At 37.1% G+C, this 25,279-nt stretch overlaps 1 protein-coding gene across 2 annotated transcripts in view; it reads left to right on the top strand.

Moving 5' to 3' along the window:
• The window catches only part of LOC150091448 (dnaJ homolog subfamily C member 8), a 270,274-nt gene that overhangs the window by 181,407 nt on the left and 63,588 nt on the right, over positions 1–25,279 (top strand). For both annotated transcript variants that reach the window (XM_090383974.1, XM_090383983.1), the window contains exon 6: positions 9,622–9,693. In XM_090383974.1, coding sequence (XP_090240100.1) covers positions 9,622–9,693 — 72 coding nt within the window. The remainder of the gene's footprint in view (positions 1–9,621; positions 9,694–25,279) is intronic.

The following is a 25,279-nucleotide window of genomic DNA, read 5'->3' as shown; positions in this document are numbered from 1 at the left end:
AACTTCGTCTTCATTATCTTTGTCTTCGTTGCTTGCTAACAAGGTTTTCTAAATCTTCCACTGAAAAACCATCATCTTCTGCATTCAATAAATTTCTAACATCCTCTTCATCGACATTTTCGAAACCTATTGATTGAGCCATCTGGATAACTTCATTTCTAATTTCTTGGATGTTATTTTCTTCTTCTAGTACAACTTCTGGCCATATTTTGCGCCCAACTCCATTTAAGCATTTCTTAGTGACTTCTTTCCAAGAACTATCAATGCTTTCAATTGCGTTTTTAATGGTTTAGTTTTTCCAAAAAGTTTTAACTGTCATTTCCTCTTTATCCTCTAGTTCAGTTAAACTGCTTAATGTTCGACGCAGATTATAAGCTTTAAATAATGCTATTACTCCCTGATCCAATGGTTGAATCAGGGAAGTTGTGTTTGCTGGAAGAAACACAACTTTGACAGGAATGCATGTGTCCAACGTGTTATGATCAGTAGGATGTCCCGGAGCATTGTCTAACAACAAAAGAACTTTTTCTTCAAAGTTGTTTTTTTTGACAATACCGTTTTACTTCAGGACAAAAGTGGTTAACAAACCAATCAGTAAATAACTCCTTGGTAACCCACGCTTTTCTGTTTGCTTTCCATATTACAGGTAAATTCATTTTTATGTTACCTTTTAACGCCCTCGGATTTTCTGAATGGTAAACTAATAACAATTTTAATTTATAATCGCCAGAGGCATTTGATCCAAAGAGTAACGTTAAACGGTCTTTGGCTGCTTTGAACCCAGCAGCTGATTTTTCTTCAATAGAAATGAAGCTTTTTGTTGGTAGCCGTTTCCAGAACAAACCGCTTTCGTCAACATTGAACACCAAATTTGGAAAATTTTCACGTTCAATTATTTCCTTTAGTTTTTCTGGAAACTTATTTGCAGCTTCTCCTGTTAATTTTACACTATGAATCCTGGCCCGTTTTTTTTAAATTTCTCGAACCAACCACGAGAAGCCCCAAAGGTTTCCGTAATTTCTTCAGTTTGTTTAGATTTCAGGTGATTAAACTGGAATATTTTTTTTTTATGTTAAATGGGGCTTGAAATTGCCGACTTCGTTATATCGAAGCTTCGTTATCAGAGGTAACGTTAACCGAGGTATGCCTGTATTTAGTTACTTAATGGGAATTCGGGCAAATAACAAAAAAGACACCGACATTGTGGCTACACACCCATCACGGTCAACAATGAAATCTGCAGTGCGTGCTTTACAGTGACTTTGATTCATTTCACTTATAAAAAATGTATATTTGCAAGTTGTCAATGACAACCAACTACCAGATATTCACTGGAATGCAAAATGTGTCACTGCCTGGCACATGCGCCTCCATAGCCAGGTGGGAAGGAGCAGCAGTGTGTAGCACACACTTCTTGATTAGACCGGGATTCGAGCTCGTTACCACCAAATACGGAGGATACAGAAAGGTCAGGGAATGACCACCGCATATCCCGGAGCAATATGGCCTTAGTTGCTAATGCTCCTAAAAACCAAATAACAACAACAACAGCCTGGCACACAGTGAAGCCTACTGTTAATTCAACTTCAAAGTTGGAAACAATTTCGTGTTTTTATTCGTTTATTAATGAAATGATTACTGGAAATAGAGGATGCGCATACTATATGTGGGTCCTGTTAATAAAAATATTCATCGTGTTGCATTGTTCTTCACAAAATTTCATATAACTCCGTTCACTGTACATCTAGATTTAAATAGCTGGGGGTGCCGCAGTGCCTATGGACAAGCCGCCCCTGAACATTAGTCTTCTCTATTGGAGATAGTGCAATGTCAGGGCAACTCATTGTGAAGGCATTCACAATATGAGATATAACAGAAACAGTGCCATTTTACCTTCTTTGATGGTTTACTATGGACTAAAATGATGCTTGGCACTAACTTATTCGATTAGTGAATTTCTTTAGTCTGAGGCTTTTCAGTGCTAAAACCTTTTTAGTATAAACATTTTGATGTAATGGAAGTGATATATTGGAATTGTCTAACACTGTACTGAATGATGACTAGACTTCGGATAAATGCATATAACGCAAATATTACAAGCAATATACTTGATCATTTTTTCGAATGTTGAAAAACAATAAGGATATTGTTTGCATCAATATCCTTAATTGGATATGTCAACCACGTTAAGAGTTAAGTTCTGATGGTTGTGAATAGTTCTGAATAACTTAGTGGGCTGTTGCTCTGTCTTATTGTAATTGTGACCTTTTAAGAAGTGTTGAAACTCCAAAGGAGCTCATTCTTTCAGCGTGGTAATGAGTTTAATGAAAAGAATGTTAAGGAATTAGAAATCCTCAGTTTAAATATGTTTCCCATAGGCAGAGTAAAATATTTATAAATTCTGAAGTATTACTTAAAGATCATCTTTAACTTATGTATGTATATACATAAGTTAAAGATAATAGATGTAATAATTAACAAATAAACATTGTAACGTGGTTTTAAGATCATTCTTTAGAACTGCATTATACAGTATTCTATATTTATGAGAGAAGAACACTAGTTTTTTTAACACTGTGTAGATTATGAGTTTTTAGTCAATAGATGTTTTAATATATTTGTTTCCACCAGTGGAACATATTTTATATTACTTCTCCCTGGTAAAAATTCCTCACTCTTTTCCTGCTGCTGCACAGTATAATGTTTTTCTGTTGAATGATTGGTTATATAAAACAACAGTATTTAGTGAGAGTCCCCTATAGAGACAAATGGGTAATCCAGTTACCTTAAGATCACCGCAGACGTTCCAAGAAAAGTCATGGTACTTTATTGCCCTCAGGATCTTGGATGTACTTTCGTGTTTCTTTCAAGTCAACAGCATGAAGTAGAGGAAGTGATGGAAATGTATTTTCATTGTGCAGCAAAACTGCTTTTAAACTTAATTTTGAGGCATCAGTAAATATATATCATTCATTAGGATTGTTTTCACTGATTAGTGTGTGTACTAATATCTTTTCAGAAATATAATTTTCCATAACACGATATTATGAAAACACTGATTTTTTGATATACAGCAGGCCCCCGTTATAACGCGGTTCATTTTATTCTGATTCGCTATAACGCTGTTCTTATATTATAACCCGTATCTGACTATAACGCTCTTTTGCAGATTGCATTTTTGGCATATTTAATGAAATCGTTTCAGTTGATGGAGTCGATAGCTTGAAAATGAATATCAAAACAGCATTAAAACGTTTCCCACGCCGACTTGAGAAATTTTCCCACGCTCAGTGATATTTTCTCACACGCTAATTTAATTGCAGTACAGTGTACATAGTTCCGAGATCAACATTTGAAAAAATGATCAAGTATATTGCTTGTAATATTTGCGTTATATGCATTTATCCGAAGTCTAGTCATCATTCAGTACAGTGTTAGACATTGTGCGTAACAGACAGTTTACTCGAACATTGTATCATAATTAATGCAACCAACACAGTTACATTTTCGAAGAGTTAATAATGGTGGATAAGAATGAAAAGACAACAACGTCTGGACGCAGTACCAAGACTACAAATGTAAGAAAAGGACTGAATTTGAAAATTAAATTAGACGTTTTGAAGCAAATCGATTCCGGTCAAAGACAAGCGGATGTGTGCCATAATTTAGGACTTGCAAGTTTAACTGCAAGAACAATCATAAAAAAAATAAAGAATTAATTTTAGCAGTGGGAAAGATAGCTGTTCCATTGCAAGCAACTAGGGCTAGGCCGGCTATTAGGATTTTATTGAAGATAATATCCAATGCTGAATTCAGTTAAGTTAAATATTATAAAAAAAAAAGAGAGAGAGAGAGAGATTAGCCAATATAATGATCTGAAGAAAACTCACCTAAAAAAAAAAAAAAAATGTGGAACCATTTAAAACTAGTAAGGGATGGTTGAATAGATTTAAAATCCAGGGAGAAGCCGCAAGTGCAGATTAAGGAGCCGAAACTTTCAAAAAAAAGCTTGTTAAAATTATTGAAGAGGGATATTGTGTGTTATACTTCTCAACAAGTTTTTAACATAGATGAAGCAGGACTTTTGTGGAAACGAATGTCTAAAAGAAATTTCATATTGAAAGAAATAAAAAACATGCCAGGTTTCAAAGCAGCGAAGGATCGGTTGACTTTATTGTTGGGTGATAACTCTGCAGTGGATTTAAAATTAATACCCCTTTTAGTTTTTATTTGGAAGAGGGCTAAAGTTCAACCCAAAATCGACACATTTATCTTGATTAAATTCATCAATTAAATTCATGATTTTAATTGGAATTTTAAGTTTAATTTTGATACGTAAGTAGTTACTACATAATTATATACGTATGTAATGCAGAATATTTTATATGTACAAATATTTGAATATTAAATATTTTGACTGACGTTTGTGCATCTTTTCACTACCGTTTATTATTGATTAGGAAATATCCTATGGCACCGACCGCAACTCACAAATACATGTGTTACCTTATGGGAATGCGGCGCTCGCTTAACGCGGATTCACTTAGGTCTCTGTTTTTCCGGAATGAATTATCAGCATTAAGTGGGGGTCACCTGTATTACAATTTTAGTTCATGATTCAAGTATCTTAATTAATAGTGCAGCACATTATAATTTTATGGTTGGTAGTCCACATCTGTTGAAGTGAATGGTCCAATAAAGTCTGCAACAGATGTGGAAAATGATCCTGCATTGGTAGGTTTCATTATGTGAAACAAGCCTTATTTATATGATATGCTAGAATATTTAATGCTGTTCTGCTTTTTCTGTATATCCCTGATATTTTTGTAATGTGGAAATAGCAATCATCAATGTGGTTACAGGGTTCTCATCCCATACCATTGGAACAGCAAAAGGCATGCTTTTAATTTTCTCAGTTAGCCACATCTTAAAATTTGTGGTGCAGGTAATACAGCTCATATGTGGAGCCCAAGTTGTGTCCTGATCACAAATTTTGCAACCAAAATATAAAAGAATGTGCGTTTAGTAACGCTGTAGATTTTCTTCTTCTGAGTTTTTGTTGTAAACTGATGCACGTAACAAAAAATTGTCAGGATCATTCAGACACTTCCTTTGCTTCTGCTTCAAACATATTAATAATACAATGCTAAGCAAAACACAGAAGAAATAAATAACATGCAATAAATACACAGATAAACTGTTCACTTACAATACAACTGCCTTTCTGTTAGTGAAAGAGAGAGAGGTGGGAGGCAGACAGACAAGGCTGAACATATTAACTTTCCCCAACACTACTGCCATCTTTGAGCACATGCAGATATAATTTTCAGGTAATGCAACAGATCAGTATCATATTTACTTCCCGAAATTATAGTAAGATATACATATTATGGATAAACATAAAAATTGACTGCAAACAACTGATATATCATTAGGAATAAAACTCATGTTGGCTAGTGTTATTAGAAGAAATAGCCAACCTCTTTACTCTGTAAAGAAAATGAATACCACATTGTATTTCAATGTTGAAATACATTGAAATTAAACTCAGAATATGTTATGAATAATTTTTAATTTCAAGATGAGCAATAAGGGTTTAGAAAAGGAAGATCACATACTCTTGCAGTATTTATATTGAAACAAATTATAGAAAAGTAAATTAAATTTAATGTGCCAGTATTCCTAGGTTGTTCTGGAAAAATAATTTTATAGAGTAAGATTGAAAGATTTAGTAAACACATAAAAAAAAAAAATATATATATATATATATATATATATACCAAAAAATCTTATTAGAATAGTGAAATAAATTTTTACAGAAAATTAAACACCGAAAACTGTGAAAACATTATTTAAAGAAGTAGTAATTATAAAAGGTATAAGACAAGGTGATTCATTGAACCCAATCCTTTTCACTCTTATTATGGATGAAATTTTTGAGAAATAAATCTAGAAGTTAAGTATGATGACACAGTACTTCTTCAAAATATAATATGAAAATTTTGTTAAATAAAACAAAATTGTTAACAGTTTCTAAGGACCCTGTAAGAGATCAATTGTAATTAGTAGGAAAAACAACAGAACAGGTAGTGGATTTAGTCCAACCAGGCAGACATTGCTAAAAAAATAACTGGATGCTTAAACAGTACTATTTAGTATTATTATTAGCAATGGTCACATGGTGCAAGGAAGCCTGTGGCTTATGCTGCACCAGCCTAAAATAAAATAATAATAAGAAGAAAATTTTAAAAAATAATAATTAATGAAAGAAAAGGAAAGGAAATAGACAACCTATACGTTTCCCTCCTCCCATAGGTAACTGTCCAGCTGACCTCTGAATTTCCCCAAACTGTCAACCTCACCCACCCATTATAGGTAACTTATTCCAGTAATTTATAACTCGCTGGCTAAAATAAAACTTCCTGCAATCCAATCTAAACATCTCCCCCATAACTTGAATTTATGGCCCCTAGTTCTAGAATCATTTATAACCATGAAAATTTCGCCCTCATTCATTTTACTTATGCCTCTCAGAGCCTTAAACACCTCAATCAAGTCTCCTCTAAGGTGGTTAGTTTCCAAGCTCTGCAACCCACATATTCGAAATCTTTCCTCATATGGATGTTGTTTTGCCCTTCTCACCAGGCGAGTTACCCATCTTTGGACCCTTTCAAGAAGTTCGATGTCTTTATTTTGGTGCGGTCTCCATACTTGAACACAATATTCCAAGTGTAGTCTACAATAGCCTTATATAATGGGATTATGACGTCCTTATGTCTACTAGCAATGGTTCAGTAAATCATCGATAGAGCACCATGGACCTTCCTTGCAACCTGTCTACAGTACTCGGAGAATTTCATGTCCAACTCTTCGTAACACCCAAATCCCTTTCCTCCCTACTGACTTTAATTCAACTCCACCAAGTGTATAAGTTATTTTGGGGTTACTATTCCCCATACACTTTGCTGGATTGAAGCATAACTGCCATTTTTCTGACCGTCCCCGAAGTCTATCTAGGTCACTCTGAAGAAGCTCTGTGTGGCGGTGATCATTAACTACTCTACCAATCTTTACATCATCTGCAAATTTAGACATCACGTTCTCTATCCCTTCATCCATGTCTCTTATGAAAATCAAAAACAGCAGTGGTCCTAATACTGATCCTTTTGGAACCCTACTTCTTACATCAACCCAATCTGAGGAATAACCATTTATCGCAACCCTCTGCCTCCTGCCCTGAAGTCATCCAGCTATCCATTATCCATCTAAGGATTTTCCATGTGATTCCAACCTGTTCTAGTTTATAAATTAACTGCTCATGTGGGACTGAGTCAAATGCTTTGCTGAAATCCAAATTAACTGTGTTGATGAAATTATTCCGTAAATCCAGCTCATGAGGTACCCATATATAATAGCTAACCAGATTTGTTAAACATGATTTTCCCTTTACAAAACTATGCTGCATATCCTTTAGAATTCCATTTCTATCCAAATGATCCTGAATTCTATCCTTGATCATTGCCTCCATAATTTTCCCTACTACTGAAGTTAGACTGACCGGTCCTAATTTCCTACTACACCCTTAGGAACCACCTTTATGTATTGGGCATACATTGGCACTTTTCCAATCCAACAGAATCTCTCCTGAGTCCAGTGATGTTCTCATAATCAATGGTTCAATGCACTCACTTGCTGCTTCCCTTAAGGTTATAGGGTGTTTACCATCAACCCCAGTAACCTTACTGGCCTGTAGGCTCGAACATTTTTCCATTAAATAATCATGTGAAATTTCAATATCATTAATTACATATTTTTCAACTTCACTCCCATAATTTCTCTTTGACATGAAAGGTTTTTCTTTTGTAAATATAGGTGCAAAGTAACTGTTGAGTTCATCTGCAACATCAGTTGGGGTATCCAATACTATTCCACATCCATTACATAAGGGTCTGATCCAGTTTGTCCTTCTCTTTGCATTTATATATGTGAAGAATTCCTTATCCCCACTCTTTACTCTCTTTGCCAGCAATTTCTCATAATCTGTCTTTGCCAGCAATTTCTCATAATCTGTCTTTGCCAGCCTAGCCTTTTCTGTGGCACAGTTATTACAGATCGCTTTGTAGCTGTTATAGGCTTCGGTACTTTTTATTGCTCTGTAATTTTTCCATGCCATCTTTTCCTGCTCAAGTAATCTGGCAACTTCATGATTCATCCAACTTGGAATCCTCCTCATGGAGTATTTTTTTAAATGGTGTATACACATTCAAGGCTTCTGTGATTAATGTTTTAAAGGTATACCATAATTCAATTGTATTCGCTCTCTGTGCAATATCTACCAGTTAGAGGCCATGTAGCACTGTAAGGCATCAAATTCCTTTTCTGAAATTATAACCCATTCCTTTGCCTTTTACTACTGCTACCTCTCTCTCTCTCTCTCTTCATCGTCCACCGTAGAACTCCATGATCACTTCTTGCTACCGGTTCCTGTACTGTCAGCCTTATTATGTCATCTGGTTTGTGATGATGAGGTCTAGAATATTCTTTTTTCTAGTACTTTCCCTGACTTGTTGGTACCAATAAAAAAATTTAGAACAATAAGAACTAAAGAAACAAAAACAAGAATATATAAAGCATTTGTAATGCCTGTTTTCACCTAAGGATACAAAAGCAGAGCTAAAACATGAAAATACCAAGCAAAAAAATGAATCCACAGAGTAATAAATAAGAACACACTGATATAATTAAGAGACAAAATTAGTTGTTCTGCAATAAGAGATGAATTTGAAACTGAACCCATCATCAATTGAATAAAAAACAGAAGTACAAAGTGGAATGAACATGTCAATCGAATGGAAAACGTAAGATTACTTTTTTAAAAAAATCCCAAATGAAAGTGAAGACTGCAATCTGGCTGGGGTACTGATTGGTGTGACAAGCTGCTAGCTTAATGTGGAAAGGAACATTTTTTGATCATTCATGGGCATTTTGTGTTGTAAATTTCAGGATATTTTGTTGTTATTTCTCATTATTCCATGCTTTCATAAAGGCCTTTGTGGATTAGTTAATGAGATCTGCTTGATTGGAATTATTTATTCCCCTCCATCATTATCATCTAATTCTTTATAGGCTTTTCCACTGGAGAAACCAATTTATCACCATACAAAAAATAAATTTACCTTTAGAATATAAACAAACACGCTGACTGGGCTAGCCGGGTGGGTAAAGTGCCTGCCTGGCAACCCAAAGGTCACGGGTTCGATTCCCGCCTCGGGCTTTGATCAAAGTACTGCAAAAACCTTGGGAGTTGCATTATGGCCACAGAAGCCTATACGCCAACAACTACCAAAAAATAAAAAAAATAAACAAACACAAAATACATATGCTATGGCCTGAGTTACCTTTGAACTATCTGCAAAGAGATTTATGCAAAAGTAGTAATAGTAGTAGATTATGCTTACTACGTGATTCAGATTTACCCATTGTCTTTTTTAAAGAATTGTATGTATTTAAATCACATGATTATTTCATTCATTCAGTTTATTTTAATTTTTTTATTTATAAAAAAATTGCAGTCTGTAAATTTAGATATTAATATCAGAATAACTTTGCACATATCTTTAGATTGAAGAAAAAAGGAAAAAGCAAAAAAAAGTTGGAAAAGACACACAAGTGGAAGAAGATGATCCTGCCAAAGTTAGTAAATATGTATTTTTAATTTTATACATTTTTTATGTATGGGTAACCCTCATGTAACATGGTAGTTAGATTCCTGTGAAATCTCGTGTAGTGCAAAACTGTTATATTGGGACTAAGAAGCAGTCCAAAAAGGGAGTTACTTTCCAAAAGCTAACAAATATATACCATTTTTTTATAACTACCCGAAACTTAATTTTTATTAAAAATAGTAATATCAGAACAACTGTCTTTGGTCCTTGAGGTTATCACAGACATTCTCTCAGATATGCCAGATGCTTATCGTAGTTTAAAAAGTACTTGCTATCTGGGAGTCTAAAACTCTGATGGAACTGATATTCAGGTGACATTCAAGTCAAGTGGACCCAATTTCAGCAAAGCCTGGACGGTCTGTGACAGCCAAATCCTCTACTTGCAACTTCATGATGGTGGGACTGTTAGTAATCCTGGGTATAACCTGAATGCACAAGCACACTGTGGGTGAACACCCAGGTGTGAACCAACATAAGCAAGGGGTCAAGGTGTGGCACCCACACCACATAGAGGAATGCTGTCCCTCTGTGTTACCAGGCAATACTAGGTGGTAGATGACTCTCATCAGGCACTTCCATAGCCAGGTGGGAAGGAGCAGCAGTGCATAGCACATGCTCCTTGATTAGACCGGGGTTCGAGCCCGTCACCACCAAATACAGAGGATGCGGAAAGGTCAGGGAATGACCACCGCATATCCCGGAGCAATATGGCCTTAGTTGCTAATGCTCCTCAAAAAACGAAATAACAATATCAATGACTCTCATCAACCGGTGAAATACCACCACTTTGCTTATTGGAGGCTTGAAGTGGTGGAACCCATGTTTAGTCTCCAGAGCTAAGTTCCGGTCAACCATTCCCCATCTCTTTATCATGCAGTATGACTGATGAATTTTGAAGTTATGGTGAACATCATGGTGGGATCCAATCTTCCTTACATTTCGAGGGTACAGCTCTAAAACAGTGTTCGCAGGCCAGCCACTAGTTAGTACACTGGACTGAACCTATTGGTAACTCTCTAGGAGGCTTCCGGATCAGCTAGTGTATAATCTTGCTACCTCTACTCTGCCAGATAGTAACTGGAGGGAGTCCAAGTAGTGTGTATGCGGGGAGCATTGTCGAGGCCACGTTATGTCAAGGATCTGGGTATATTCTTACGATGTGTACGCCATATCCAAAAATTTCATTACTTCATACAGCATGGTCCCCCCCCCCCCACACACACACCTTTTCTTACTATTGAATACACAATGAATTGTCAAACTAATAGAGCAAGCTTATCTGCGAAAAGATCTAAACCTCCCAAGCTTCCTAATTCATTTCACAAATACACATGGTCTCAATTCTGATCTCAACGACGTCCATTTCCACTTGCAATCTGACAAACCCCATGTACTTTTTCTGACAGAATTTCAGTTATCAGTTGATTCAACTACTGCTCATATCAGTTGCCCAAATTATTCGCTGTATGATTCCTTTTGCCTCAAAGATGGTACTTTTGTATATATCCGTTCCGATATTCTGTGTCAGAGACTTGATAATTTGGAATCTCCTCTTTTCAATCTTTTCTGGCTTAAAATCTCTCTACCTCATTGTGTCAAATTCATCTGTTGTCTCTACGGTTCTCCCAACTCCATTAATCACTTGGAGCTCTTTGACTTTCTCTCTTTGCAACTTGACTTTCTCCAGTCCAACTTTTCTAACAGTCAGGTAATTTTACTTGGTGATTTTAATGTTCACAACTGCAGCTGGCTTCCGTTTTCTAATCACACTGACCCGGCTGGTTGAGATGCTCAGGCTTTTGCAATTAGTAATGACCTTGCACAGATTGTTCATTTACCTACAAGAATACGGGACAATCCTAAACATACAGCCAACACACTTGATCTTTTTCTCACAAACAACCCTTCTAAGTACACAGTCAAAGTGAGTGGTTCTTTAGGCACCTCAGATCACAACTTGGTGATTGTCTCTTTTCCAATGGAGCCTTTATCTCATGGCAATTCCCAACGTCGTATTGTTTGGCATTACAAGAATGCAAAATGGGATGACCTGCGAGATTTCTTGCCTTCGTTTCCTTGGTCGGATTACTGTTTCAAAATTTATGATGTCAACATTTGCTCAGATTGTGTCAGTGAAATTATTCTTGTAGGAGTGGAATCCTTTATTTCACACTCAACTTTAAAATCTTGTCCTTTATCTAAACCTTGGTTTTCCAATAAATGTGCTAAGCCTGTTCAAGAGAAGAATGTTGCATATCGTAATTGGCTTGTTTCTAATGCTTCAGTTTCATTTTCTGCCTACACCAAAGCTCGCAGCAATTGTAAAGCAGTTATTAATTAGTCTAAACTAGAGATTGAACAAGCTAAGAGTAGAAAACTTGCTTCTTGCCCTAATGGTAGCCGAGCATTCTGGTCTCTTGCCAAAGCTATTGGCCGCAACTTTTGTCCATCTCTGCTCCCATCTCTGACGAAATCAGATGGTTCTGTTGTCGCTTCAGCCAAGGATAAAGCTGACTTGCTAGCATCCCATTTTTCTTCCAACTCATTTATTAATGACCTTGGTAAAACACCTCCCACCATTCCCAACACGCTCCATTCAATGCCTCCTGTGGTCTTTCGTCAAAAGGATGTCAGAAGGACTTTGACGAATCTTGATGCTAAGAATGCTCCAGATCCTGATGGTATTTCTCCACTTATTCTCAAAATCTGTGCTCCTGAACTTACTCCTGTTCTTTTCCGCCTTTTCTCACTTTCTTATTCCAAAAGTGTTTTTCCTTCTGCTTGGAAATTTGCTCATATCCAGCAAGTTCCAAAAAAGGGTGACAAATCCCTCTGATCCAATTATCGTCCCTATTGCAGTTACTTATAATCTTTCTAAAGTAATGGAGAAATCAATTAACCACCAACTCTTAAACTACCTAGAAATCTTCCGTCTGATCAATGATTGCCAGTATGAATTTTGTCAGTGTCGATCCACTGGTCATAATCTGGTTTATGTTACCCATTTATCGACAAATTCAATTGAAAAGTTCAGGGAAACACAAGCAGTTGCTCCTGACATCTCAAAGGCTTTCGATCGTGTTTGGCATAAAGGTCTTCTGAACAAGCTTCCATCTTATGGTTTGCCAACTGTTTTTTGTAATTGGTTATCCAGTTTTCTCTCTGATCGCTCACTGAGGGTGATGGTAGATGGCTCTCTGTCTTCTAACTTCTCCACTAATGCTGGTGTCCCCTAAGGTTCAGTTCTTTCCCCCCCCCCCTCTTTTCCTCTTATATATTAATGACCTTCTTCCATTGACTGGAAATTCTATCCATAGTTTTGCCGATGATAGCACATTGCATTCCACTTTCCATTTTGAGAATCCTTGCCGTGGTCAATTCGCTTAAACTTCTCGAATAGCTGCTACCAATTCCTTAAATGCCGATCTCGAGATAATTCTCCAGTGGGGCAAAGACAACTTAGTCGATTTCAATCCTTCTAAAACTCTGTCTTGTCTTATATCTCGCAAAAAAGGATTCTTCTGCTTCTGTGCTCATCTTTGGTGACACTCTGATTTCTAGGCAATATGAAATATCTCTTTTGGGGATTACCCTGTCTTCTAATCTCTCTTGGCACAAGCACATTACAAATATTGCTTCCTCTGCATCTAAAAAACTTGATGTTCTCTTTCGCTCTCAGCGTTACTTTTCTTCCAAACAGCTGTTCACTCTGTACAAATCGCAAATCTGCCCTACCATGGAATACTGTTTCCACATCTGGGGCGGTGCCCCCAAAACCTCTCTCAGGCTTTTAGATTCCATTCAGAAGAGGGCAGTTAGGTTAATTGACTCCTCTGTAACAGAGTCCCTCCACTCTCTGTCTCATAGATGTTCTGTTTCTGCTGCATGCCTTTTCTACAATTATAGAATTGGCTTCTATAATTCACTCTCTCTTTCAAAACAATTCGAACACATGCTGTCACCAGACAACATCCAGTTACTGTCCAACTTCAAACTCACAGAACCAACTTTTCATCTTCCTGGTTTATTCATTCAACTGCCGTTTCCTTGAACAGTCTTCCTTCATACGTATTTCCTTAAAATTACAGTCTACAGAAGTTCCATTGGCAAAAATTCAAAATACCACAAAAATTCCATTGGCAAAACTCACAAATCAATATATTTTTAACAATTACAATCTGTAAGTGGCCGTGAAAATTCATCGCAAAAAATCTGAGCCATTCTTTGGCAATCCATAACGTTAAACAAAAACCTCTGGTAACCTGCTGTTTGGTCAGTTTTTTAACCATCTCCATGCCACAATATTGCACAAGTATCAGCCCAAAAGATTGTTTACTTATTGAAATATTTGTGTGAATATGCAGCCAAAATTTGAAACACCAAATTTGGTGTTTCAAATTTTGTTTTTCTAGTACCATTGGAAAGAACAGATTTTTCTCTACTAGAAACAAGTTTCCCCATTTTGGTGTCTTTTCACGTACGGTATGAAAGAAAGCTTTGAAGATCATGCACTTCCTTGTGCAATATATATTCCTTGGTCATTGGTTAACATGACATGGGGCCAAGACCCCAATATAGAAGCTTGAAATTTAGTACACGTACCTAACTTTTTGTTCTGAGCACAAGAATTTGTTTTATACTTTAAATGATAAAATTTATTATTGTACTTACTCTGTCAAAATGAAATTTACCATTTGTCTTTTTAATTTTAATTCGATATACACCCACCTGTACTTCACCTTAATGTTTTTGCTGTATTAATTGATATGTGTTCTCTTTAATATTTAAAGATGACTAGTACTTGAATTTTAAGAGAATTTTGTCCAATAATTACACCACTCTGCATGGTTTTTGATCTGTTATAAACTAATGCCTGTTTTTAACTCAGTATTTTATACTGATTTCAGATGTGGTATTCATTTTTTTCTGGCACATTATTTTTTTCACAAGTCACTTAAGTTGATGTCATGAGTTGCGTTATTGAATGTATTAAGTTAGGAGTAAATGCTGGGAATTTGTAAACTAACTCTTCACATGTTGGCAACACTGCCTTCAATCATTTGTTCCTTGACCTTGAGAATTTCACGCAGCAGCATTTATTCAGTGTGAACTCAGCTTATTTTTAGGTTATCATGTCAAACGTGTGCTGAAAAGTGAATAAAATGTCTTCACACAAGTGTTTGAACAATCCAAACTTATTTTACTACATTTGTGGAAGCTGTGTAGTCCTTAAGCAAAGATAAGATATTACAGAATTTGTAAAAAATGTGTATTGTGCTTATTTTGGAGTGAAACTTACTGACCAAGATAAGCAGTGGACTTCAAAGTTTGCTGAACCTGTGTTGAAGCATTGAGAATGTGGAAAAATGGTAAAAAGAAGGCTATGCCATTTGAAATTACCATAATTTGGCAGGAGCCTACAAACCACTGTTATTCCTGTTACTTTTGCTTAGTAGAGAGAAATACAATGCAAAAAGTAAAAAAGGGCATTGTGTATCATAATATTCCATCTGCCATTAGACCAGTCCCACGTGTAGATAACCTGCTGATTCCATGCCCTCGACTTATATTGGAGAATGTAGCAGCAGAGAGCATTGAAAGTGAAGCTTTTGAAGATCAAACTGAAGTCTACACGCCTGGAGACATTGAGTCCAGCCCTCGACTGTTTTCACAGCATGAACTGAATGATCTGGTAAGAGATTTAAATTTACCAAAGGAATCTGCAGAACTCCTTAGTTCCAAAAAATCTAACACATGGGATGTTTTTTCTCGTGGTACAAACAGAATGAGAACTAGTCCCCTACTTTTATGAGGACGATTCTATGGTTTCTTGCAGTAATATAAATGAATTAACAAACTATTAAGGAATTAGTTACCATCCTACACAGTTGAGATTTTTTACTGACTCATCAAAGGAGTTTCAAAGGTGTGCTGCTGCACAATGAAAATAAATATGGGTCAATTCTCAAAGCTTACTGTGTGCATTTGAAAGAAACATATGAGTACTTGAAGTTGTTGACAAATATTAAGTATGAGGAACATGGTTGGTCTATGCTGATTTTAAAGTGATAGACATGTTACTTGGACAGCAATCTGGTTACACAAAAATGCTTTGCTTTTTGCGTGAGTGGGACAGTCAGGCCAGAAGTAAGCACCGGGATGTCAAGGTCTGACTAGAGAGGGATAGTTTGTTGCCTGGATCAAAGAACATAATCCATAAACCACTGGTAGATCCAAAAACTGTTCTCCTTCCACCCTTGCACATCAAACTGGGTTTGATGAAAACAGCTTGTGAATGCTTCACCTCAGGAAGGTCCTTGCTGCAACTATTTTTGTACTAAATTCCTATCGATCACTCAAGAGAAGCTAAAACAAGGTATTTTTAATGGACCTCAAATTTGGAACTGATGAGGGACCGAGATTTTGTGGAAACTATGAATAAAAGAGAAAAACAAGCATTGATTAGCTTCAGGTCTGTTGAGAACTTCTTAGGGAACATCAAGGATCTAGGCCAGTGGTTCTCAAAGTAGGTGCCGTGGCATCCTAGGATGCCACTTTTTATAGGGGTGCCACGACGTCAAATTTAGCATCGGCTTACGTCGTGGCTATCGCTACAAAAGATCGTTGGATTTCATGCAACTGTGTAAATTAAGTTGTCATGAAATAACTGCTGACTGCATCGCAGTGTTTATATACATACACCTACATATATACGGAACAGCTGAACCGTCCATCGCGTACACTATAATTGAAACAGCATCACCTTATAAAATATTCTGCCAGCACCCATTGCACCCAGTGCCAGGAATTTTTCATAATGGATTTAGGGTGTCTTCACATTAAAAAGTTTGCCAACATATTTTCAAACATATTCTTTTAGCCTAGATCAGTAGTTCTCAAAGTTCAAGAAGCTGGGCTGCTGTAAAATGAGTGTCAAGGTACCTTTTTTTTACAGTCCCGCATTGACTACTTCCCAGAAAATCTAGGAAGTGTTAGTGAAGAACAGGGTGAGAGGTTTCACCAGAACTTTAATGATATGGAGATGAGGTACCAGGAAAGGTGGAATGTCATCATCATGGCTGACTTTTCCTGGATGCTGAAGAAGGGCTGTATAGTTGTAAAGGATCTGCAAGAAATCAAAGAAATGAAACTTTGATGCATTGTAGATCAGTTTTTAAAATGAGAAGTGAGCATTTATTGAACTTTTTACCACACTGCCCTTTTTAATAGTGTTTTCAACATGTATTTAAATATAAAAGTGGTAAAAGTAGCATTTTGTTATAATTTCAGTGCACAGATTCTGCCAAAATTAATTAAAATTTGTGAAAAATCAAATTTTCTCATGATTTTTGAAGAAACCCGACATGAGGTTTCTTCTTTATGTCAGGTTTCTTCAAAAATGAAAAATTATACAGAAAAGCCCTTTTCTAAACAAACATCAGAGAATTTTTTTCAAAATTCAGAGCAGTGTTATTGCAAGTCCAAAACCACAAGCATTTCTAAGTACCTCTGAGAAGCTTTAGAAGCCAATATTTAGTGTACTTAAGTTTTTTAAAACAAATTGTTTTTACTTCAGAATATTGAACCTGGAATCGGAAAATATAGGAGATAAGCTCACTACATGCACCATAGGTTGCGCTGCAGTTTCATGCCCCATGTGGTGTTCCTTCAGAGCAAATATAGGATGAAATCAATACACAAGTTTTCACTAGAAGATCGGAAGTTGATAAGCCTGCACTGTGAAGTGAAATTCAATGACACATCCACCTACACTTACACAATGAAGCTTTTCTTTTAATTAAATTTGAATTTTTGCAAAAATCTTGTTGTAATCTTTTTGGGAAGAAAAACCACATCAAGAAAAACTCAAGAGTAATCAATTTCTCAACTGTAGTCTATTTGAAAGACCTAACTAAAATTGATATATAGCCAGGCTTAAGCTTTACCTGTCAAAGAAAGCAGATTAATAACTAGAAGGCACAACAGGCATCATTAGCTTCTTCAGGATGTTATCAGGATGATCAAATGGATGCTTCCGAAAGTCTCAATGCAAGCTTGACAGCTATAGAGTTTCTCTTCTAAATTTCAACAATTTTCTAAGAGGGATTCATAAAGTTATGTGAAGTGTAACATTAGTCAAGTACAAAACGTAAATGTCAACAGAATTGCAAATGTTTGAGGCCTAACCTCTGTGATATTGAGAAACCTGGTACAAGTAAGCAGCCATATGTGGATATTGTTTAGATTGTGCTCAGCTATTGGAAGAATTGAAGCAAAGATTGAAAGTATCAAGAGTTTTTTCTGTTTTATTAACTTAAATTGGCATATTAACTTATTTTCTAGAGAAGCTTTATATTCCTAGTTACTATACTTAGTTTAAATTTTAACTTAGATAGAGATTTTGTAGGTTATTATTTAGTGTCGGTAAGGGTATCCAATCCATGTGTTTTGCAGCTCTGGCAAACAGGAAGTTTTTTTAGCTATATTTAGCCGCTTAATTGACTAATTGTTATATTAAATTATTTTTTATAAGTAGCATATAAGCCTAGAGAAGATCCTTGGTTTATTCTAAATTCAGACAGTAAGATTTTGGAAGTTAATTAATACTTAAGTGTCCGTTCATAACTTGCCGCCATTGTATACGATACAACATTATATCCCGAACTAGATAGCGTTAGCTTAGTATAGTATAGTATATGATATTATCAATTAATCAGTAACATTTATTAATCTTGTTAAACTTCATTGTTAATTAAATTGTACTTTTTAACTAAATACATATATCGACTTAGATTTTACAAACGAAACATAATTAATTAATACATAACTTCATACGGAAGTTATATATCAGAACTCAGAGATAATACTTGATACTAAAAAATATATATAGATATATAGTGTTATAACTACGTTGGGATACAAGTTTAGGGTTATAATTTTTTACTGGAATTGAAATTTTATTGAAATTGAATCGAAATTATGACTTAGACCAGAGCAGCAAAGCAAAAGGCTCAAGCTAATGGGAGTGCTGTGGCTCAGGGGAGAACTAAGGGGATGCAGTGGCCCTCTGAAACACAGCCTTTTAAAATGCACTGCTTGCTTGATGTTTGTGGAGCAATCAGGTACAGGACATGATATTGCCAAGGGGGGATGTCATTGTGTGTGCGCATGATGTAAGGAGTGTGAGGAAATGAGGCGACAACTCAGCGTTGTTATGGGATTATACGAGAGCTTGAAGGACAGGGTGGATGCCTTCGAAGGATCTAAATTGAGGGACCCATCAAGCTCTCAGCTACCCACATCAATGCCAGAGCTTGCACTTGATCATCACGCAACACAGCGGAAACTTCCAAGACGGAATGCGCTGGTTCCACAGGAACTAGTAGTGTTGATGACTATATTGTCAGGGAAACGGGGAACATGGTATGTAAAAAGGATAGGTGGAACAGTACCAGGGTATGTCTACCAGGAGCAAAGATTGGTGTTGTAGAGCAGATATCATCTTTTAATGGCACAAAAGGAGATATTGTTGTACACGTTGCCACTAATAACATTAAGAGTAGGAGACCGGTGGAATTACTTAACAAGTACAGGTCACTGCTGAACAAAAGCCAAGAATTAGGGTTGAATTTGAAAGTGTCTGCAATTCTGACCAGACACGATAGGAGGGAGTATATTATGAGAGCCTTGTCGATCAATTCGGCCCTGGAAGGATTGTGCAAGGCTCAAGGGGTAGAATTTTTTTCAGCTTGGTCTGTACTTGTTAACAGGAGAGACTGCTTCTACAGGGATGGGATACACTTCAACAGAAAGGGTGCAAGAATATTTGTTGATGCTATCGAGGCAGTTTGTTTGTTGTTTGGTTTTTAGGAGCATTAGCAACTAGGGCCATATTGCTCCGGGATATGCAGTGGCCATTCCCTGACCTCTCAGCATCCTCCGTATTTGGTGGTGATGTGCTCGAACCTCGGTCTAATCAAGAAGCGTGTGCTACACACTGCTGCTCCTTCCCACCTGGCTACGGAGGCACCTTTCGAAGCAGTCTTAAGTGGGTCGGAAAACTGCTAGCTTGGGGGGGATACAAGGACTAATAGATTAACAGTAGCCACTGGCAGAGGTGAAAGTGATTCTTTCACCTCTGCCAGTCTCACATCTGATTGAGGTGTATTCAGAGACTGCTGGGAGTCATTGCAGTACAAGTAAACACATGGATTGTGTTAGGGTAGCTAAGAATAGGAACAGGTGCATGTATACTTGTGTATACGCCAATGCTAGGAGTTTGGTAAATAAATTTGATGAATTTGAGGTATTGCTCAAAACATCAAAGGCAAATATTGTTGGGATATCAGAGACATGGTGTCATACAGATATAAGGAATCCAGAATTGGAATTTGAGGAGTACAATGTGTACAGGATGGATAGACAGGATAGGAAGGGAGGAGGGGTTATGCTATTAGTAAAGAAACACATAAAATCCAAGGAAGTGAAGCCAGTCGACATCGCCGGACAGTGCAGTGTCGAGTCAGTTTGGTGTGACATAAGCATTGGGAGATCAAAATTGAGAGTAGGAGTGTGCTATATACCTAATGACTCTGATGAGTAAAGAAGAACCTGAGAAAATTTGGCAAACGATGCAAAGAAAAACAGCAAAGACTTCTTTACCTATGTAAACTCTAGAAGGAAAGGGATGAATCAGATTGGTCCATTGGATATTGATGGTTCAACTGTTGATGATCCTGCTCAGGTGGCTAACAAACTGTGTATTATGCATCTACATTCACACATGAGGATTTATTTAGGGAGGGGAATGCCAGAGGTGAATTGAACTCTGGCTGTGAGCTAGGTGATTTTGTAATAACTGAGAGGAAAGTGGAAGCAAAATTGTTGAAGATAAACATAAAAAATGCACCCAGGGTGGATGGGATCTATCCAGTTATATTAAAGGAGGCAGCAAAGGAAGTAAGCAAATTCTTAGCCATAATTATGAGAGCTTCTTTGGACTCAGGGGAGGTACCCATGGACTGGAGATGGGCAAATGTGACCCCAATTCACAAAGGAGGATCAAAGGGTGACACAAGTAATTATAGACCTGTTAGTTTAACTTCTGTGCCAGGAAAATTAATGGAGGCACTTGTAAAAGAAGCACTGCAGGATCATCTAGACAAGACTTCAGTTATAGCTCGGATACAGCATGTGGTTTTGTTAAGGGAAAGTCTTGTCTGACCAGTTTGATTGGATGCTGTGATGTGGTCACAAAGGAACTGGATGCAGGGAATAACTTTGATATCATATATTTGTATCTTAGAAAGGCTTTTGATACTGTTGCACATGGAAGACTGCTGAACAGATTGGAGCAGTGTGGCATTGGAGGCAAATTGCTGCTTTGGATAAAGGGATGGTTGAGTGACAGAAGACAGAGTGGTAATCAATGGTCACTGCTCGTCGTGGACTAATGTTATTAGTGGAGTACCTTGGGATTCAGTGTTGGATCCATTCTTGTTTTCTGTATTTATAAATAATATTGATGATGGTATATCAAGCTTAATGTCCAAGTTTGCAGACGACATGAAGGTTGGCAGGGTTGTTAAGGATACTGACATTACGCTGCTGCAACAGGATCTAGAAAAGTTGGGCAGGTGGCCTGAGCGGTGGCAAATGAAGTTTAACATTGACAATTGTAAAGTACTACATATGGGAAGCAGTAATCGCAGAGTAATGTATCAACTCTGTGGTAGAGACACCGACAGTGGAAGAGAATGAAAAGGACCTGGGGGTAATTGTGCAGGCAGAAAAGAAATTTTCTGAGTAGTGGAGACGGTCTGCAAGAGTTTCTCATTGGTGTCTTGTCAATGATATACAGGAATTTTTCTACCAGGGATAAGGAGGTGATTATCCCTTCTTATAAGGCAATGGTCCTCTTGGGGTTACATTTGCACATCTCCAGTCCGTGGGAACCTCCCCTGAGTCCAAGGATGCTCTCATAATTATGGCTAAGGGTTTGCTTAGTTGCTTTGCCGCCTCCTTTAATATAACTGGATAGATTGCATCCACCCCAGGTGCTTTTCTTACGTTTAACTTCAACAATTTCTCTTCCACTTTGCTTTCAGTTATTACAAAATCATTAAGTATCTTGTTACAATTTGATAACCTTCTGCCATTTTCAAACCTTAATAATTCCTCACGTGTGAATGTAGATGCAAAATACTAATTCAGTTTGTTTGCTATCTGAGCAGGATTATCAACAGTCGAACCATCGATGTTAAGTGGACCAATCAGATTCATCCTCTTCCTTTTAGAGTTTATATAAGTAAAGAAATCCTTGCTGTTTTTCTTCGCATCTTTTGCCAAGGATTTCTCGTAATGTGCCTTCGCCTGCCGAACCTCCTTTGTCACTTGATTACAGATTAACTTATATCTGCCATAGGCTTCTGAGTCGCTTGATAATTTATATGCATCCCATGCATTTTTCTTCTCTGTTACGAGTCTCATTAGTTCATTTGACAACGATTTAGGCCTAAACCTTGAACAATATTTCTTAATAGGTATGAAACTTTTAGTAGCTTCCACAATGAATTCCTTGAATGCTTCCGACTTAGAATTTACTGTTCGTAACATCGTCAGTTGATCCCACTGTACAGAATTTAAAAACTGTCGGAGACCACTGTACTCACCTTTACGGAAGCAAAAACCCTTTCCTTTACCCCTGATGGTAATTAAATCTTTAAGTTAATCCCACGTCAGTACACTGTGATCACTGTCACCTAGTGGTTCTTTTATCTGCAAATTCCTAATACATGAATGATCACTGCTGATAACCAGATCAAGAGTATTACTTTCTCTGGTTGCCTCTCGAACATGCTGCTGCAGAAAACAATCATCCAATAAATCCACAAAAGCCTGACTTGTGTGTGAGTGCCCAACCCACAAGTTCCAGTCAATATCTGGGAAGTTAAAACCCCCCATTATAAGACATTCCGATTTACTAGCCCACTCTATTTCTCTGTACAATTGTTCATTGTATCCATTCAAGTCATTAGGCCTATAACACACTCCTACTGTAATTTTTGCTTTCGCAGTGCTTATGTCACACCAAACTGACTCAACAGTGCACTGTTCATCTATATCAACTGGATGCACTTCTTTTGATTTTATGTTTTTCTTAATTAACAGCATAACACCTCCTCCCTTCCTATCCTGTCTATCCTTTCTGTACATATTGTACTCCCCAAATTCCAGTTCGGCATTCCTTATATCTGTGTGACACCACGTCTCTGATATCCCAACAATATCCGCCTTTGATGTCTTGACCAACACTTCAAATTCATCAAATTTATTTACTATACTTCTAGCATTGGTATACATGCAAGTATACATGCACCTATTCTTATTCTTAATTTCTCTAACACATCCCATATACCCACCTGTTTCACGATGACTGCCATCCGTTCCTAAAACTCCCAACACCTCTCGCTCCAGTTCGCTACTTATTCTAATAGAAGTTGTGCAAGAATCACCTTCACCTCTCCCTACGGCAACTGTTAAACTATTAGTCCTTGTATCCCCCCAAGCTATCAGTTTTCCGACCCACCTAACACTGCCTCGATAGCATCAGCAAATATTCTTGCACCCTTTCTATTTAAGTGTATCCCATCCCTGTAAAAGCAGTCTCTCCTATTAACAAGTACAGTCCAGGCTGAAAAAAATTCTACCTCTTGAGCCTTGCACAATCTTTCCAGGGCCGAATTGATCGACAAGGCTCTCATCATATACTCCCTCCTATCATGTCTGGGCAGAATTGCAGACACTTTCAAATTCAACCCTAATTCACAGCTTTTTTTCATCAGTGACCTGTACTTGTTAAGTAATTCTGCCGGTCTCCTACTCTTAATATCATTTGTGCCAACGTGTACAACTATATCACCTTTTTTGCCCCTAAAAGGTGATATCTGCTAATGCATCATTTATTGCATCATGTGCCTCTGCTAATGCTAATGCATGAGAACGCCAAATTTTGACACTAGCACCAGCCAGTTTGACAATAAGGAAGACAGTGGAAGAGTTTGATGTTTCAGAACAAATGGTCAGAAATGCCAGCAAGTTTAAAATAGAAAATGGAATCTTTGCCACAGTTGGGGGGGGGGGGGTGGAGATGCATTCTATACATGTGAAGCAGAAAGTGGTAGACTTCTTTGAAGATGGTGAATCTAGTCAAATATGTGCTGGAAAGAAGGATTTCATTTCTGTTAGACTGCTACAGAAGAAAAGGTTCAGGTGCAAAAGCGATTACTGCTTAGCAATCTGAAAGAAATGTATGTAGCCCGTCAAGCCCAGAATGGACCTGAAGTTGAGTTTCAAAATATTGTGAGCTCTGGTCCAAGTGTTGTGCATGATGGTTGGTTCAACAGGACACATTCCATTTGTTTATGTACAATTCATCAAAATGTTGGATCTGTGTTAGCTTCAAGTCCCATTCAGGAAGATCGCAAGGTTCTCATTGATAAGTCTGTTTGCAGTTTAGACTCCGATGGTTGTATGTGTCAGTTGTTTGAATAGCCCTGGAATCAAGGCACCAGAACATTCCTATCCAATATTTTTGAAGACAATGACCCTGAAGAAACGATTGAATTCAAACGATAGTCCACACTGATTGAGATACACTGGAATCAAAACAGCTAATGATAGATACTTTTATTGCAGAATTAGCCACAAAAATTTCAAATCTTTCCTGACACCATTATATATACATTGGCAGAAAAGATTTGAAATTATATATTTGCAAAGCACCAAAATTAAGAAAAGAAAACTTAAAGCCAGGGGAACTAGTTATTTTGATGGATTTCGCTGAAAACTACTCGTTTGTTGTGCAAGACTCCACAAGGCTTTCACTTGGAAAATAGCTAGGCTGCATTACACCCATTTGTAGTTAAACTGCTTGGGCACTGTTGAAATTCAGAGTATCAGCTTCTGTGTAATCAGTGATTGTTTGTGTCACAAACAATTGCAGCCCATATTTATTTGATGAAATTGAACAGTTATCCAAAGAGCACCTTCCCAGAAATCAAGCATATCTCTTATTTCAATAATGGTTCTGCTGCTCAATATAAGAATTATATTAATTTGTGTCACCTTCACAGTGATTTTCGTATTACTGCAGAATGGAATTTTTTTGGAACAGCAAAGTGGCTAACTACACAAGCAAGCTTCACTGCTCTTTAGAAAACCAGATCCTTGTGTCAGTTGACTTTGCATTTTGTGATGAGAACTTGAATGGAATTAAATTCTTCTTTGTTTCAAAGAAAGAAATTGAGCCAGACAAGCCACCTCAAGAAGAAAGATTCAAAGATGGTCGTACTGTGCTGGAACAAGGGAAAACCACCACTTTTGTACCTATTGATGAAAAGCAGAGTGTCAAATGACACAGTGTCATTTATAGCTGACATTGACCAATCTCTAGACCGTATTGGTTTATAAGTTTTAAATCTATAGCCTGGATAATATGTATTTATGACACCAACTGGTGGATTGGTAATGTTTCTGAAACTTCACTTGAAAAG

The sequence above is a fragment of the Mastigoproctus giganteus genome, chromosome 1 (genome assembly GCF_048544385.1).
Source record: "Mastigoproctus giganteus isolate SK-2022 chromosome 1, ASM4854438v1, whole genome shotgun sequence".
In the NCBI taxonomy this organism is placed as follows: domain Eukaryota; kingdom Metazoa; phylum Arthropoda; class Arachnida; order Uropygi; family Thelyphonidae; genus Mastigoproctus; species Mastigoproctus giganteus.
This window is presented reverse-complemented; position numbering and strand designations above follow the sequence as displayed.